General features: G+C 49.4%; 1 protein-coding gene across 2 annotated transcripts in view; it reads right to left on the minus strand.

Moving 5' to 3' along the window:
* Positions 1-15,195, minus strand: part of LOC122381819 (filamin-C-like) — a 58,401-nt gene that overhangs the window by 19,661 nt on the left and 23,545 nt on the right. For both annotated transcript variants that reach the window (XM_043366501.1, XM_043366502.1), the window contains 12 exons: positions 12,768-12,889; positions 11,855-11,954; positions 10,987-11,523; positions 7,518-7,691; positions 6,270-6,419; positions 4,763-4,984; positions 3,758-3,925; positions 3,349-3,467; positions 2,873-2,987; positions 2,446-2,583; positions 1,133-1,306; positions 719-859 (listed from right to left, as the gene is read on the minus strand). In XM_043366501.1, the coding sequence (XP_043222436.1) occupies positions 719-859; positions 1,133-1,306; positions 2,446-2,583; positions 2,873-2,987; positions 3,349-3,467; positions 3,758-3,925; positions 4,763-4,984; positions 6,270-6,419; positions 7,518-7,691; positions 10,987-11,523; positions 11,855-11,954; positions 12,768-12,889 (2,160 nt within the window). The remainder of the gene's footprint in view (positions 1-718; positions 860-1,132; positions 1,307-2,445; positions 2,584-2,872; positions 2,988-3,348; positions 3,468-3,757; positions 3,926-4,762; positions 4,985-6,269; positions 6,420-7,517; positions 7,692-10,986; positions 11,524-11,854; positions 11,955-12,767; positions 12,890-15,195) is intronic.

Raw genomic sequence — 15,195 nt, forward strand, 5'->3', positions numbered from 1 at the left:
CATTTTCGCGCTTTTTTCAACGACTTTCTTCCGTTACATTATATTTCTGAGGGTTATTTGCCGAGGCTATAGAAAAAATTACAGGATTGATAATTGAGGCGGTGCTGGCATTTCGATTTGTAGGTAGGTACTGTTTTCAGGCTGGCTCGCACATTGCGCTATGAAAAAAAAAATAACTGCTATCTTTCACGAAAAATATTGAATACAAAATACGTCAAAAACATTGCATAAAGAACTAACCACCTGCACTCTAAAGCTGCGCTTTGACCTACATGCGCCACTTTCGAATTCGAGCTACTTTGAATTTCGGCTGACGTGCTGCTGCCCTCTTCCAGCAGCCGAAAAGCCGGCTGTCAGCAGAGGTATGACGTCATAGCGCGGGAAGGTGTTATACGTCATCAATATCTCAACCAAACAGGGGTTTGGAATACGTCAGTCAGCCACTGGCGCCGTGGAACCACCAATCAGGGCCGCTGGCAACGCGAATCAACCAATCATCGATAATGGGTGACGCGGATCGACCAATCAGAGCCCTCTAGTACCGCGGACCCACAGGTCAGCGACCAATCAGCCTCCAGAGCCTGTATCATCTTAGCTAGGCGAAGGAGGAGCACCCTTCGAGCTCTGCGAGCGACGAAAACTTTTCTCTCAGCCCCGATGATACCCTATAGCAGTGCCCCTAACTAGGCCCCACGTTCCGCAGCAGCCCTCGCCTCACCTGTGACGACACACTCTGTGACGGTGACGCCGCGCGGGTCCACGGTGAACACGGCTGGACGCGACAGCGGCGACATCTTTAGTGACTGGCCGGAAACTACCACCTGAGACGAGTCGGTGATCTTGCAGGTGAACGGAGAGCCTGCGAATGGAGAGGACGGTCAGAGCTCAGATGCCAGGGCAATAGATGCTTAATAATGCATAACAACTTATTTTGCATAACAAACCTCTTAGGCGAGTAACATGATGAAATGTGTGAAAAGGCCGGGCTCTTCTGCCAAAAAATTGTATCCGATGTCACGGTTTTAGAAGCAACATTCTCTATGCCACCCTTCCAATTTCCACTAATCCTATTATCCTATCACATTAACTGGCACTACCTCTCCTTCCCATTTCCACTGTCTCTCCCCCTCACCTGGCACCGGCTCGCCGTTGAAGCGGACGCTGAGGATGTGGTTGGCCGACTCTTGCGGTTTGAAGTTGACCCGGAACCGGGCGTTACCCTCCGACTGTACGTAGTTGGGTACGTTTCGACCGTGCACGGATACGATGATCTCCAGATTCCCGGCTCCGGCCTGGCTGGCGTCAACTGCGAGAGGAGAATGGAGAGGTGGGTTCAGAGATGAGGATAAACGACGGGGTTATGTTTTAAGATGGGTGCCGAATTGCTATGGAACTTAGAACTTGGACGGCAAGGTGGTCGGTTACAAATTGTCGCCACTATTACAAGTCAACAGCCGTGACTCAGTTGTCATGCCCACTGTCCAGGTTGTCCAGTGACAAGCCGGACATGACAGGTGCCCTTTCGGCAGGATCAATAGTTGAATTGAACATTTCATCCACATTTCACTGGCCACGATGCCGAGGAAAGACGGTACAAGGTTTGATAATTAATCTCTTGAATACATGTCCGAGGTGAAAAAAAAAAACAGAGCAAAACTTACAGCCAAGCCAACCCATCGAATAGGTATAAGGGGAAACCATTCACTAATAGCCATTGCTATCATAAACTTACATCGGTACAGCTCATATTTCCCCTGTGCCATCTCTAAGTGTAATTTGTGCACAACCGTCGAGTTACGTCTTGTATGTACACACATAACTGACGTATAAGTGAATCTCCGCCATTAGGTGGGCGCCTTTGCCATCACCCGATGTGATAATACCGCTGAGAAATCCTGCACCATCCTGCACACTGTTCTCACAACGACATTGCCGCCGTGGGAGGTCCAATCACTAACTACGTCTGTAAGGCGCTATTGTCTGAGAGAGTCTCGCCGTCGGCAAAAATACACCCGACACAACATCGCAACATTGTTCTACGTGTGGGAAACATTGCGCTCTGCAGATTCCCCTAATAAGCAGTGTTGCTGACAGTGAGAAATACATTTCACAACGTAATAAATCTGATTGTGAGCATGCATAGTATGTCGTCATGCGCGATCGCGAAGTGAATGCAAGGTGTAGGAGCATGTCAATAGAGCTGGGTTGAATTTATAAGGTAAAGCGCTGGAGCGCTGTTGGGTTAGCCGCTTGCATATCGAATGTCTCTCCGCTGACCTGACAAGTGTAATCACGAATGAGGAGCAATGCAAAAAGCAAATAAATCAATAAATTTCCGACATAGGAATACGTCGGTGACTCAGAACACAGTAGAGAACGCACACAACATGACAACCCGGCACATTCTTCTTATAATATAGGCCTCTAACCAGCAGATTTACTTACTGCAGAAGTAGACCGGCTTCCCGACGACGCCATTTTGTACGTCGGTGACCTTGACCTTGTTGACGTCATAGGCTTTGACGACGAACGGAGCTCCTGGGATAAGCATGCCTCCCAGTCGCACCTCAACGCTGTGGTCACCTGTGGAATATCGGGACGAGTAAAATTTTACGATAGCGAAAGTGATTGCAGGGCCGCGACAGCCCGCTTATGTGAGCGCTCATAAGTTGGAGCATATAAATGTGCTTACGTACTTCCCCGTTCGAGATGAATAAGCCAGCAAAAAAAAAGAAGAAAAAAAAGATTGACAACATAACTAAAACAATAACATTAAGTTTATAATTTATTTTGTATAAGTTAAATGCTCATAGCTATGGTAAAGAGTGCCGCATACACATATGTATATGCAATACTGACACCGTCAACTTACCAACTTCGGTGGGCGTGTATTCGACCATGGCCCTGTTGTCATCGACACTCCAGACCTCGGCCGAAACGGGTCGGCGGAGGGGCGAGAGAATCGTCACTGATAGGTCAGACAGCTCCTGTAAGGAGAGCAAAGACAGTCAGGGGGACAGACGGGTCGACGGAGGGGCGAGAGAATCGTCACTGATAGGTCAGATAGCTCCTGTAAATAGAGATAATACGATCAAGTTGTTTCAGCGGACAGAGAGATGCTGTTGTGAACAACTGGACAGGAAAGGGCGGAGGGATTAGACAGCTGTCCACGAGTCTCTCAGTGCTTGAATCACTAAGATTTCTGAATTGTTCCTTCCAGTCTGAGTTTTGATAATGATGAATTGATTTTATTTCCCGAACTATCACCGGGGCAGACAGGTAAGACGGCATCTGTAAACTCATCGTTCGCTGAGTCTGTCTCAGTCAGTAATTCCCATATTTACTCACATGTGTGCCCTGTGTGTCGATGTTGAAGCAGGTCTGCCGTCCGACGGGCACCTTTCCGACTCCGGCACCGGAGACGGACACCTGGGAGGCGTCCATCACCGCGCAGCTGAATGGAGAGCCTGCGGAAGGGGCAGACGGGGGATAGATTAGACAGAGACGCGTTAAATGGGGTAGGCATATTGCCTAATTTAATTGATTGTGGAGCTAAGTTCGAATCAAATAGAATCTGTGACAGATGCAGATTACACACCAGTCCCCCAATAAATAAAAGTCCAAAGATATCAGTTCAAATTTGTAAGATGAAAATTTGACTACAAATCAAATCTCATAATAGCACTGACTGCGATGATTCATAAATCCTTCCCTTCAATTATCGTCCACAACCCGTTCCCTGCCACCGATGACTCACCAGGCACATTTTCACCGTTGAACTTGAGTTCGACCTGATGGAGTTTGGCCTCCTTGGGTGTGAAGGAGATGGCGTACTTGTGCTGCCCCTGCGACTGCGCAGAGGTCGGCACCTGACCGTTGTTGACCGTCACCTCGAGGTTACCCGGACCGGCGTTCATCGTCTCCACTGGAAAATGAGTGTGTTAAGTTAGCAAGTGATGCGTTCGTGGTGATTATTTCGCTAAATGTAAGCTGCTATGCGCCGCGAGGGTGTCACAGTGTTCAACGGAAACGGATAATCTAGCACTTTTAACAAATATATTGAAAGCTTTCCTCTGGTTTCAATAGATACCTAACTTCTAAATCTGGCGTTATCAACATTTCAGTATAAATTAAAGGTACCGTAACGTTACCAAACAAAACATGTCTTCCGCAAGAACTTCGCGCAATTAAAGTGAGCATGATCTACATCAATTACAAACTGCTTCTCACGTCCACTTAACCGCCAAGTGGAGACCTACTCGAGCCACAAAAGCGTAACAAGTTGACCTTTTCACTTCCAGAAACAAACCCTGTCACCATCGTTTGGACAGCTTTCAGAACACCGGTCTGGAAATCTCGACAATAAAAGCTGGTGAGATGAATTGGAGAGTGGCAGGCGGGGCACGAGGACGGATCACGGTCCGCCGGACGGCCGGAGCGAGACAAAGGAGAGCGGCCGAGAGAGGAGAGTCGTGACTCGAGAGCTCGTTAGTCCCGGCTCGATCGCGAAGGACCACGACAGGCTTTGAAAGGTTTCCAGCACGCGAATTGAAGGAGAGAGAGAAAACGCTCGTCACTTTTACCAAAAAGATAACGCAAAGTTGGTCACAGTCAGTTATCTAAAAAAAACTACACTTTGTTCTCGCTTTCTTGTTTTGCATCACGCCCGTAAAACAACATCCCACACAAACCGGTGCTCGTTAACCAATCATCACGCCCCCTGCAGCCACACCCAAGCCGTCACAAAAAAAAACCGACTCACCGATGAACGTGACGGGCCGGCCGACGACGCCCTTGGTGACCTCCTTGACCTTGATGGCGGTGACGTCATAGACCTTGCAGGCGAACGGGCTGCCCGGGATGGGCGTGCCTCCGAACGCCACATGGATGCGGTGCTCGCCGGCCAGCCGCGGACTGAATTCCACCGTCAGGCTGCCGTCGCCGTTGTCTTTGATTTGCGTCGGCACCGGCGGCCCATTGGGGCCTGAACGTCGAGTCGAGTCGGGTCGGGTCATGGCATGGTCGTTATGGGTTCCCTCTCGTGGTTAGTGCCCCGCGCCGAGCGGTACGATACCGAGCAGCGGCCGGTTAGCGCTGGTGCGCGGTGACCCAGCGCGATTCTGGTCACCGCGCACCTCTCATTTTAACCCAGCACCAATGATAAACCCGAGCATCGCAATCCCCCGCCCGTTCGATTTACATTGCTGGGGGCTAACGAGCCAGGGATTGACACGGAACTGATAAATCAGGGACGCTATACACGATCCGGTTAACTAAATGCTCTATTATCTCAGAATTTAGGACTGCTGTATTATGTATAGTGATGGGAAGCGTACGTTTAGCGTGGTGGGAACAAAGGCGAGCAAACGAAAGGAGCCCGACCCCTGACCCCACGTGCGACCGGGAGGTCAGAGTTCGATGGAAAACGGCGGTGAAATGAAAGCAAGTGAAATTAAGTTTCATTGCTCGGTGAAGCGAAAACGGAAGCCGGAGGTCCATCGAAAAGGTCGAGCGTTTTCACAAACCACTCAGCCCAGCGATCTCCCGCTCCCGTGATCGAGCAAAGCAGAACGGATTGCATACAGGTATTGTGCACATGCCACTCATTTCATGCAGCCAAAACATATTAATGAAGATCATATGACCATAAGCAATGTCAGTTGTAAATACGTCATGCACTAACACTAAATCACATGCATTCATTAAGCGTTAGTAAGCAGGTGTTAGTGAACTTTAGGGGAACTATAACGACCTGAAAGAGAAAGAGAACAAACTATTAGAAAAAAAATCTAAGGACCAAACAAAACAGACGAATTCGGAGAACTGACTAAGCAGCTTTAAGGTGCTAATAGATTCGTGAAGAGTTAACGGTACACTATCTTTTTTCTGTGCAGGTGATGACGCTGCTGAAGCAACACAGTGAACAATTGGTGCAAAACTAGTGAAATAAAAATATATTATTCTGTAATTGAATAATGTACCCCGAGTGCACCCGTTCAGTGTATATCGGTGATAAAGAAAACAAGAACAAAGCATTGAATTGGACGAACGCAGAAAGGGTTACCAAGAAAAGACACAATTCAGATCAGTAGAAGGCTGACGATATAGCATGTTCCATAACCCCGCTTTGAAACACAGATATACGTCACTGCTGACAAAGCCTTACCAAAACACGTAGGTAGCTCACGCCACGATACACGTCCAAATTTACGTCCCAATTGACGTCTTAAATCACGTCCCCCAAACGTTCAGTACGTGACAATACTCACCATCGACGTTGACCTCGACCTCTTCGACGTTTCCAGAGACGTTGCTCAGCGTGAAATAGGACGACTTGCCAACGGCAGTCGAGGCGAGAGACGCGCCTTTGACCACGATGTGGTTCGGATCGGACTGTACGTGTGCTACGAACGGAGAGCCTGCCGAACAGAAAGAGGGGAGAGACGGTCAGCTTACATGCTAACCCAAAGGTGCTAAAAATAGGTGATAGCAAGGCCGTATGGAAGGGTAGAATCCTTTTGTAAAACGAAATTTTTGTATGTAGCCCCCACCGTGTACCAATGTCCTTCAAGAAAGGTCGTGGGCTACAAAAGATAAAACGGCTATCACTAAATATTTCAAAGATAAATTTGAGACCGCAATGCTCTGTTACGGAAATCAAGTAATGCCAGCCATTTCGCCCGTCGTTAGGCGGTCTACCTGATGTGTGCTGTGCCAATGGCTTCCTATCTATTATCTTCCCACGAACCAACAAGTGGTGTACACAGCAGCGTAGTTCCAAGTTCCTTCAACCACCCAGTGTAACTGTTTCTTGGTCACAATCCCGCTAACAACATCACCCTCAACATTCCCAATGTAACCAACATAATACATCATTACCCCATTTTCGTTAACGACCATCGGCCGACCATTGGACCATCTATCGGCCGTTCTAGCGGCTCCAGTCATCACTATCATGCTCGGGCCGCTGTGGCGGTTGGTGGCGTGTCCGAACCAGCCTCATCGGACGGAAACGGTACCACTGACGGTCGCCCTCCCCTCCCCTCCCCGTGCTGACGTTCCGGTCATTTGCCACAGAACAATCGCTGAAGGAGTGCGGGCTCCTACCACAATGGTGGCAGTGGCGTGCCATTCCGGAGCTCTATTGTTCGACAGCTGGCCAAATGAGGAAATAAAAAGGCTAAAAGATGGATTTTGTAAGCGTGAAAATTAATTAGACACTGTCATAGCTAAGCAAAATCACGGACGCCACTAATGAAATAGTGATCTTACTGGGTTTTGAAGATGTGCAGCTGCGTTACATTGGGTTATTCAGCAGTTTCAATCACAGTAAGAAATGATCGCATATTATCTACTTTTGTCATTCGTTATTCACACATATGCCTGTCGACTGCAGCTTATACGACGTTTCTCATATAGCGTGTATCGCTCCATCATTCCTTATAACGCTTATTTCCAAACCACCTCTGAACTACGACCAACTCCACGGACGCACCGATTCTCAATGTGTTACTCACCGGGGATGGGCTCCTTGTTGAAGGAGATGCTGATGTTGTGATCGACGGGCTCGAGCGGCACGAAACTGACGCCGAATCGTGCCGAGCCCTGCGGGTGCACCTGGGTGGGGATGTTGCGCCCTCCTGCGCTGATCGATATCTCCAGGTTACCCTCCCCGGCCTCGCTAGCATCCACTGTGGACAGAAAGAGGAGAACCGAGGTTAGATGGAGCCCGGAGCACATAGCACTTTCACACGAATGGAGAATATCATAAACTTGGGGGTAAGTATTACATATGTCAGAAGTGTAGCATCGTCATGGGCGCAATTATGGATGGAGCGTCTGTAGGAAATTCGATTGCGATTTAGATGTCGTGGCGGATGTCACTTTCAACGATAGACATGTACGTTTTCCTGTTGTAATGTGCGATAGGTTATGTGCCTGGTATATCCAGCCACCTAACACCCCACATAACGACCCTTTTTCCCGAGCACAAAGAACTTCAATACACCATCTTTTCCCGGTATTTACCCATCGCTACTTGCCGCTCTCGTCTATAACCCAGCCTCCCCATCACTAAAAACCCGTACACTTTCCCAGGCGTCTGTAACAGCCGCCGGCGGCGGGCAGCCCGGCCTCGAAGGCAGACAGGCGGTTGGGCAGGCGGCCGGTCGGTTGGCAGCTGTTTTTGTGGTGAACGGAGGCGCGCCGGGCAGCCCGGCTGGACCGGAAGGCGGTGGCACATGCCCGCGGAGCGCCCAGGCAGTAACGGGATCGGGCGGCCGTCGAGGGACGGCGGCGGATGACGGAGACTGGGTGGGGCTTCTCAGAGAGTAGACGCTGACTGGCCTAGAGACGCGGGAAAACTGAGGCTGGAGCCGCAAGGAGGCTGAGAGACTGAAGGAAGACTGAATTGGATGGGTTGACTGGGACTGGATAGCGTATCAACTTTCACAATCTAGCCCAATTAATCGAATGACGCATTTTGTTGACATATGTTTTGACCTCAATCCGCAGCGTCACCGACTACCCGTATTCCATGTAGCCTATACCAACCGACCATCACACCCCTTCCCTATTCTTCCCTTCCCCACACCAGACCAGGTGATTCTTGCGAGGGTCATACGGGCGGCGCCTGACGGGCCTCCAATGGGGCAGTCCCAGCCATCAGACGAGGAATGGAGGGGAAAGGGGCGGAGTTTATGGCGGGGTCGGCGGGGCAGGAGGGCCAGAATGAACCATTGTTTATAGACACTCTCAGCAGAGTGGTCTGTCTGGAGCGAGACAGCCAAGGCCGTCAGAGAGCGACTCTTACGTCGCTGGGTCATTATTTCATGCATGGGATTGGGTGTCGGTTTCTTAAACTGTAGGTTATGATAATAAGAGGGACTGAAACTTTGTTTTTGTCGTTGTGAAACACTAAGTATAAAGACGTTTTCATATTTAGCTGCAAATTTTGAAATGATGGCGAAAATCATGAGCATCCCGGAAGAGAATGATTTTCAGGTTTCTTGTGATTTACTGAACACGTTCAAATTAAAAGAGGCTCTTGCTTTACCTTTGACGTGAAACCTGAATTGTAGTTATCTTATAAAAGTGTCTATTATTTTAATTAAGTGTCCCCTTCAACGTCTTTCATAACTGGAGTACGGGGTTGTGGAGATAAGGATTAACCAGCCACGTTAGTTACGTGAGAGCGTCCAGCACGGGGACGATTAGGCCCAGTTCACTGGCGCTGCTGCGCTCACGTGAATGGAATGTAAAACTGGCCGCCGCTGATCTCAGCACTGCCTAACAGAGCGGTAACATGCACGCGAGCTCTGTTTTGGACGGCTGCGGCGCACCTAGTCTGAACCGGCCGACGCCAGGGCCCCTCCTCTGCTAGCTAAAGTAGATAGGAAACACGCCGACCCGAAATAGTGCGCCACGTGCGCCCTTTGGAAGCCCGGCACTGGTTAAACGGGGTTCTGTATGATGAAAGATTGGCGTAACAATGCTGGACGTTCTTAATTAACGTTATATGGCATTCAGGGCGCGTTACATAACATTTGTAGCAAATTTGACTAGCCCACGTCGTAGTATCTGACTGATGACGCGAGTTTAACCCGCGCCCTGCTGGGGGGGGGGGGTGTTTGAACACCCCCCCTTGTGGTTTTTCGCAAATATCTCAAAAACGGCGGCGCGGAGCGCCGCTGTTTTTGGTACACCTTATCATACATCAATTCTACACATGTTGTGAAAATTTCAGACCAAGGTCATTCAAGGTCAGGTCACCAGGTCACTTGAAGTGACCTCACCTCATAAAAACTTTCAATGTCTGTCATAGCTACACCGAGTGACCGATCGCTTTGAAACTTTCAGCGATTGCTAAGAGCAATAGCATGTACAAAATGTATATCTCAGAATTTTGATATCGATGACCTAAGGTCAGGTCAATTTTGCGACCTCCCCATTATAAGTCAATGGGAGAAAATTAAAATGCGCCTCTTTTGGATGAAAGACATTATAAACACTCCCAAACACCGAATTACAAGTGGTTTAGACACACTGAACTTGAAAATGGTGTCCGTGACCCTTGTTTATGCCCTGAGGTCATCTTAGGTCACGAATGGTATCTAACAGTTTTTCGCAAATTACTTTTGATAGAGGCATGCTAGAGCGATGAAAATGCCTTAGATGTGTTCAGCTCGACGATACGGATCGACTGATATGCAACATGACCCTTCCCGGTCAGGTCATGACCTTGACCTGAGGTCAAATTTTCAAGTTGACCTTTCAAGGTCAAGTTATAGTTCATTCGATGCGTCTTGACGAGAGGAACACGATGCCGGTAAAAGTAAGCTCGTACAAGGCTTGGGTCAAAAGTTATTGCAGAAAAACTGTTTTCGAAAAAATCGGCTATTTTTGCAGTTTTTGCCCCCTGCAGGCAAAACCGTTGACGTTAGGTCAAATCTGAGAGAATTACTCAGAAAGGGCGTTAATAGGGCTATCGAATGCGCTTTTCCGCGGCGCTGTAGCTCTATTGGTTCCCGAGTTATGCGTTGGCTTCTTGGAAATTTTCGACATTCGACCTGGAAGTCGGCGAAATTTTGCCTTCAATGACCTCTGGTGACCTGACCTTTGACCTGACCAAAAAATTGACCGAAGTGATTTCGTCATTATTTTTTACGCTCTTTCGAACGCCGCCTTCCGCGTATCGCTACGTGGCCCAGGAGCCGAGTTACAAGGGGGGGGGGGTGTTCAAACACCCCCCCCCCCCCCAGCAGGGCGTGGAAATCCAGGACCCCCAGCAGGGCGCGGGTTAAACTAATTTGTAGCATTACACTGCTAAAAGTCGCATGGCGAAATACTGTTAGTTGCCGTTTTACCCAAAACAGCTTGTACGGAATATGCGCAAAATATCACACAGCAACGAGTGTGTCGTCATCGAGGGAGCATGCAACGGTTGCAGCTCATCCCCACCGCACCCCCTCCTCACGAGTCACCCACCTGTGAACTGGAGGCTCTTGCCGATGGCGCCCTTGGGCATGCTGGTGACGGTGACGCGTCCCGTGTCGTACACCTTGCAGGTGAACGGTGTACCGCTGACGGGCGCGCCGTTATACTCGACCAGCACCGTGTGGGCGCCCACCTCCAGCGGGGTGAACTCTGCCGTGAAGCCACTGCGCACATTACCCGTCACCTTGACGGGCAGTGTCGAGTGCGCCGGGCCTCGCACCGACACCGCCAGCTCGGCGTTCCCTCCTCCGTCGATATGGATGAGGAAGCTGGCCGGCTGGCGCACCGGCAGCAGCTCCAGGTGCCGCAGGTTCACCGTGACCCGCGAGCTGCCCTGCACGCGACACACGAACGGACAGCCGGGCACCGGCTCGCCGTTGAACTTGATGTCGATGGTGTGTGTCTTGGGCATCTCTGGTGTGAATGTGACCAGGCACCGGCCGCCGCCCAGCACCTGCACGTGGTTGGGCACCTCGCCCTCGTTGATGGAGATCTCCAGCTGGCCCTCGCCGGCCTGGCTGGCATCCACTGCGGAGGGGGATAGACAGAGGTGTCACAGAGCTGTCCCAGTCTCGCCAGCTGCTTCAGGTAGGTATGAACTATTTTTGGCATCAGATACCGCAATGTGTAACGGCTAATTTCCTTATGGGATTAACTCACGCTAATTAGCAAAGCCGGAAAACGTATAAGACATGACTCCCAGTGACATTTATACTTTCTAGTATTAGTAAACAGCATATTCCTCTCATAGGATATGCAAATCAAAAAGCAGTTCTAGGCGATTTAGTGGTCTGATCATCCTCGCTGTCATTCAAAGAGTCTCCCTCGCACTCACTCTGAACTCTGAGCTCACACTCACCTCTGAACTGGCAGGTCTGGCCTACCACTCCGGTAGGAACGTCCGACACCCGAATCAGTCCCGCGTTGTATGCCTTCGATACAAACGGGCTGCCGGGTATCTGGGGCAAACAGAACACAACAGTCGGTCTTAGAACGGCGCAACTCGCAGAAACGTGCCGCCAAACGTACAGTAAACACTGCATAACACATGTGTAACGCACAGCGCACAGTCGGAATGTTTGAACGGCACTGCCGGCCGATAGCCCATTCAAACATCAAGCGGACTAGCTCCAAAGCGCCCTGTTTTCAAACGCACATAACTATGTGTTTCATTGTAACAAGGATATAAAAAAGTCGCGCTGTGTTAATAATAATTGTAGCTTAACGATAACTGTATTTATGATGCCGTTTTTTGCGTGGTTTAGAAGGATTCCAACCACCAAGGTATCGTTTCGACTTAATTTCTGTTAGCTAAAAGTGAAATAAAACTTTCCTGTCTGAAATTCGACAGAATAGATGTACAACTACGAACACGAATCCCAGTGACTGGCTAACCTCGACCCAACACTGGAAACCCAGTTTCTATTGTGACGGTTTGAACTACCGTGGCACCTCCTCCATTCAGCACAAACGGCCCGTGGACGGCACGGGACCCTCTCTCCCTCTCTCCCCTGTCATGTGTGACGTCACACTTTCATGACGTGACTTTATCAGTCATGGGCGAACTTCCTGCTAATAACGCCACTCGCCAAATACAGGATACATGTTACCAATGCCATACACCATACGGTGGTACCCTAAATTATAGAACGCTCCAACCACTAATAACACATCGTTCATCTAATCACATCTGAAGTCACGCATCACGTCTTTGATCAGACCACTCATGACGTCACGATGTCACTAATTACGTTACTGATGTCATTACTCACCGGTTGTCCGTCAACGTTGACATTGATGACATGGCTGCCCACTTCTGAGGCGTTGAACTGACACTTGAAGATTCCGCTGCCCTTCTCTGTCAGTGTGAACGGAACCGTCCGTTTGGACGGACCTGTCGGAGGCGAGAAAATGCTGAGTGAGCATGACGCACACATGTTTCTGAACACACAGGGTGAGAGGCATGTGGAGTATGCTGGAAAAGAAATGAGGAAATGGCATTCTGCGTTCATTTAGAGAGGTTTACGTGACATCGACAGTTCCGCGAACAAACTCCCCAATTCGGTGAACTGAGATTCGAGTGGAGTTTGCCGTTCACCGGATAACACGAGCCGACAATTGGATTTGGGTAGAACACGACATGTTTACTCCTGTTGAGAAGGATTTCCTCCCCAGATTTCCTCTCGCATTGCAAGCGAGTTGAGTCACACACAGCGAAATGATGCTCTAGGGACTAAACAGCCTAAGGGTTACGGGATACAATGATTGACAGGGGACTGGGGAGTGGGGATATGTTTCCTGCACTTTTACTAAAAAGCAGAAACACGACACTCGCCTATGTACCTATCTCTTGGTGCAGTTTGTGTCCTTGTGATCTCAGATCGAAAGCGATCCTTCCATTAGCGGTGCACCTTTGTTGTAAGCGATATTAGCAGGCATGCTGCACAGTGCACATGTCTATCCAATTTTAGCATGTGGGCTGCACTGCACACTGCACATATCCGTCCAATTTGGGCGCGGGCCCCGCCCGCTCACGCTGCGACATGGCGTCGCAGCCGATCGGACTGCTGACCAGACCATATCAGCCGGGCACTGTCACGGCTTATACAGTGCACCTCACGAACGGAGTACACTCGGCCAGCGGGGCGCCAGTTTTCCTCAAAGAAAGCATTCCAAGTATGCTAGCGGAGTCCGTTTAGAATTACTAAAGCCGGATTGGCCAGCCGTGTCAAAAGCCGACACAGGTGACAAAAGTGCGTTACAGAGTTGTAGCGACATTCCAACGCTTCTACAAGAGGCACGTGCAGACCTTGTTCATTTGCTGCGATTTTTCTATCAAGCACTTTGGCTCCTGACAAAGAATGTCGCAGGAATGTCCTCGGTTTCTGCATGACTTGCACCGCTCTCGTTCTCTTATTCACTTCTTTGTTATATCCACGAAATTGCTAGCAATCTTGATACCAATTACCAAGGAAAGACGCTCATGGTTCAGGATATTGGACTAAGTCTAATAACAGTATACACGCAGCAGCAGCAGCGACAGCGGCAGCGGCGGCGGTAGCGGTGGCCGGTGGCGGCGGCGGCGGTTCACCGGAAGAAAAACGCCGCCCGGCCGTTCCGCACGGTGCCGCGGCGGAGGCGGCGTCGCGGCGCCGACCTTGCCCCGGCGCCGACTCCGTGACACCACGGCGCCGGATGTACGGCCACAAACGGTCGCACGTGTCGTGACCGACGCACGTAACGCCCGCCACGGGCCGCGCCGTCTCGTCGGTGAAAGTGGCGAGAGGCCGTCAGCTCAGCCGACTGTCTGCGCTATACTGGCGCGTCCGCCGGCGGCTACCATCTGCCGTATATGCAGGCCGGTCTCTAGCCAGATGTGCAGGTGTTTGGTTGTTTCATTTCACTTCATGGAATATCATCAATTAAACGAACGAAATTTAAACGATATCTTACACGCGAAACTTGCAGCATGCGTAAGCTCAAGTCAGGACATGTGACGAACTTGTGGGAGAAATAATTCATTGTCAAAGTCCTTTTCCATTTACCTCCTAAAACACAATATTTATTGATTTTTCATCTAGTTATGTGTTTCAATGAAATGGTCTCCACTATTTCGTCTTTGGACTTCTGGTCTGCATGCTCGCCAATGTGATCTAATTCACCAAATCATGGCAATCTTCAATGATAATTATGTTATCTCGCTGAACCAATAGCCCGCATATTGATCTTTATCAACAATTATTGTTATACCGTTAGCTGAACGTTCGAACATTCCTTCTACAATCGCCATCCAGTAGCGTGATATTACGTTTCTACAGCACAGAAACGGTATGATTGAAGCGGATTTTCCCTTTGATATGCGTCGGACATGGCTGCCTGCATTCCCAAAGGAATTATACAGACTAAAACCATTTGTACAAGCCACTGTCACATTTCATAGATCGCCGATCGCATAAGAGGTCTAGCATATAGGAGATAAGATTTTTGTTCGTTAGAGTAGTAAAGCTGGTGCCGCTGTACATAAAAGTCAACATGTTTCTAATCGCAGTCACTTGCAATAAATGAAACGGTACAACAAATGTTTGAGCTCTTTACATGTGCAAGTTGCAACTTTAAACCAAAGTTTGCAAATACCATGCTTGATGATGATGAATGACCGCACTAGAGTTGCTTTTGAAACTGTAGTTCGTAACACCATTG

Source organism: Amphibalanus amphitrite, unplaced genomic scaffold (assembly GCF_019059575.1).
Source record: "Amphibalanus amphitrite isolate SeventyFive unplaced genomic scaffold, NRLGWU_Aamphi_draft 000128F_arrow, whole genome shotgun sequence".
NCBI classification, from domain to species: domain Eukaryota; kingdom Metazoa; phylum Arthropoda; class Thecostraca; order Balanomorpha; family Balanidae; genus Amphibalanus; species Amphibalanus amphitrite.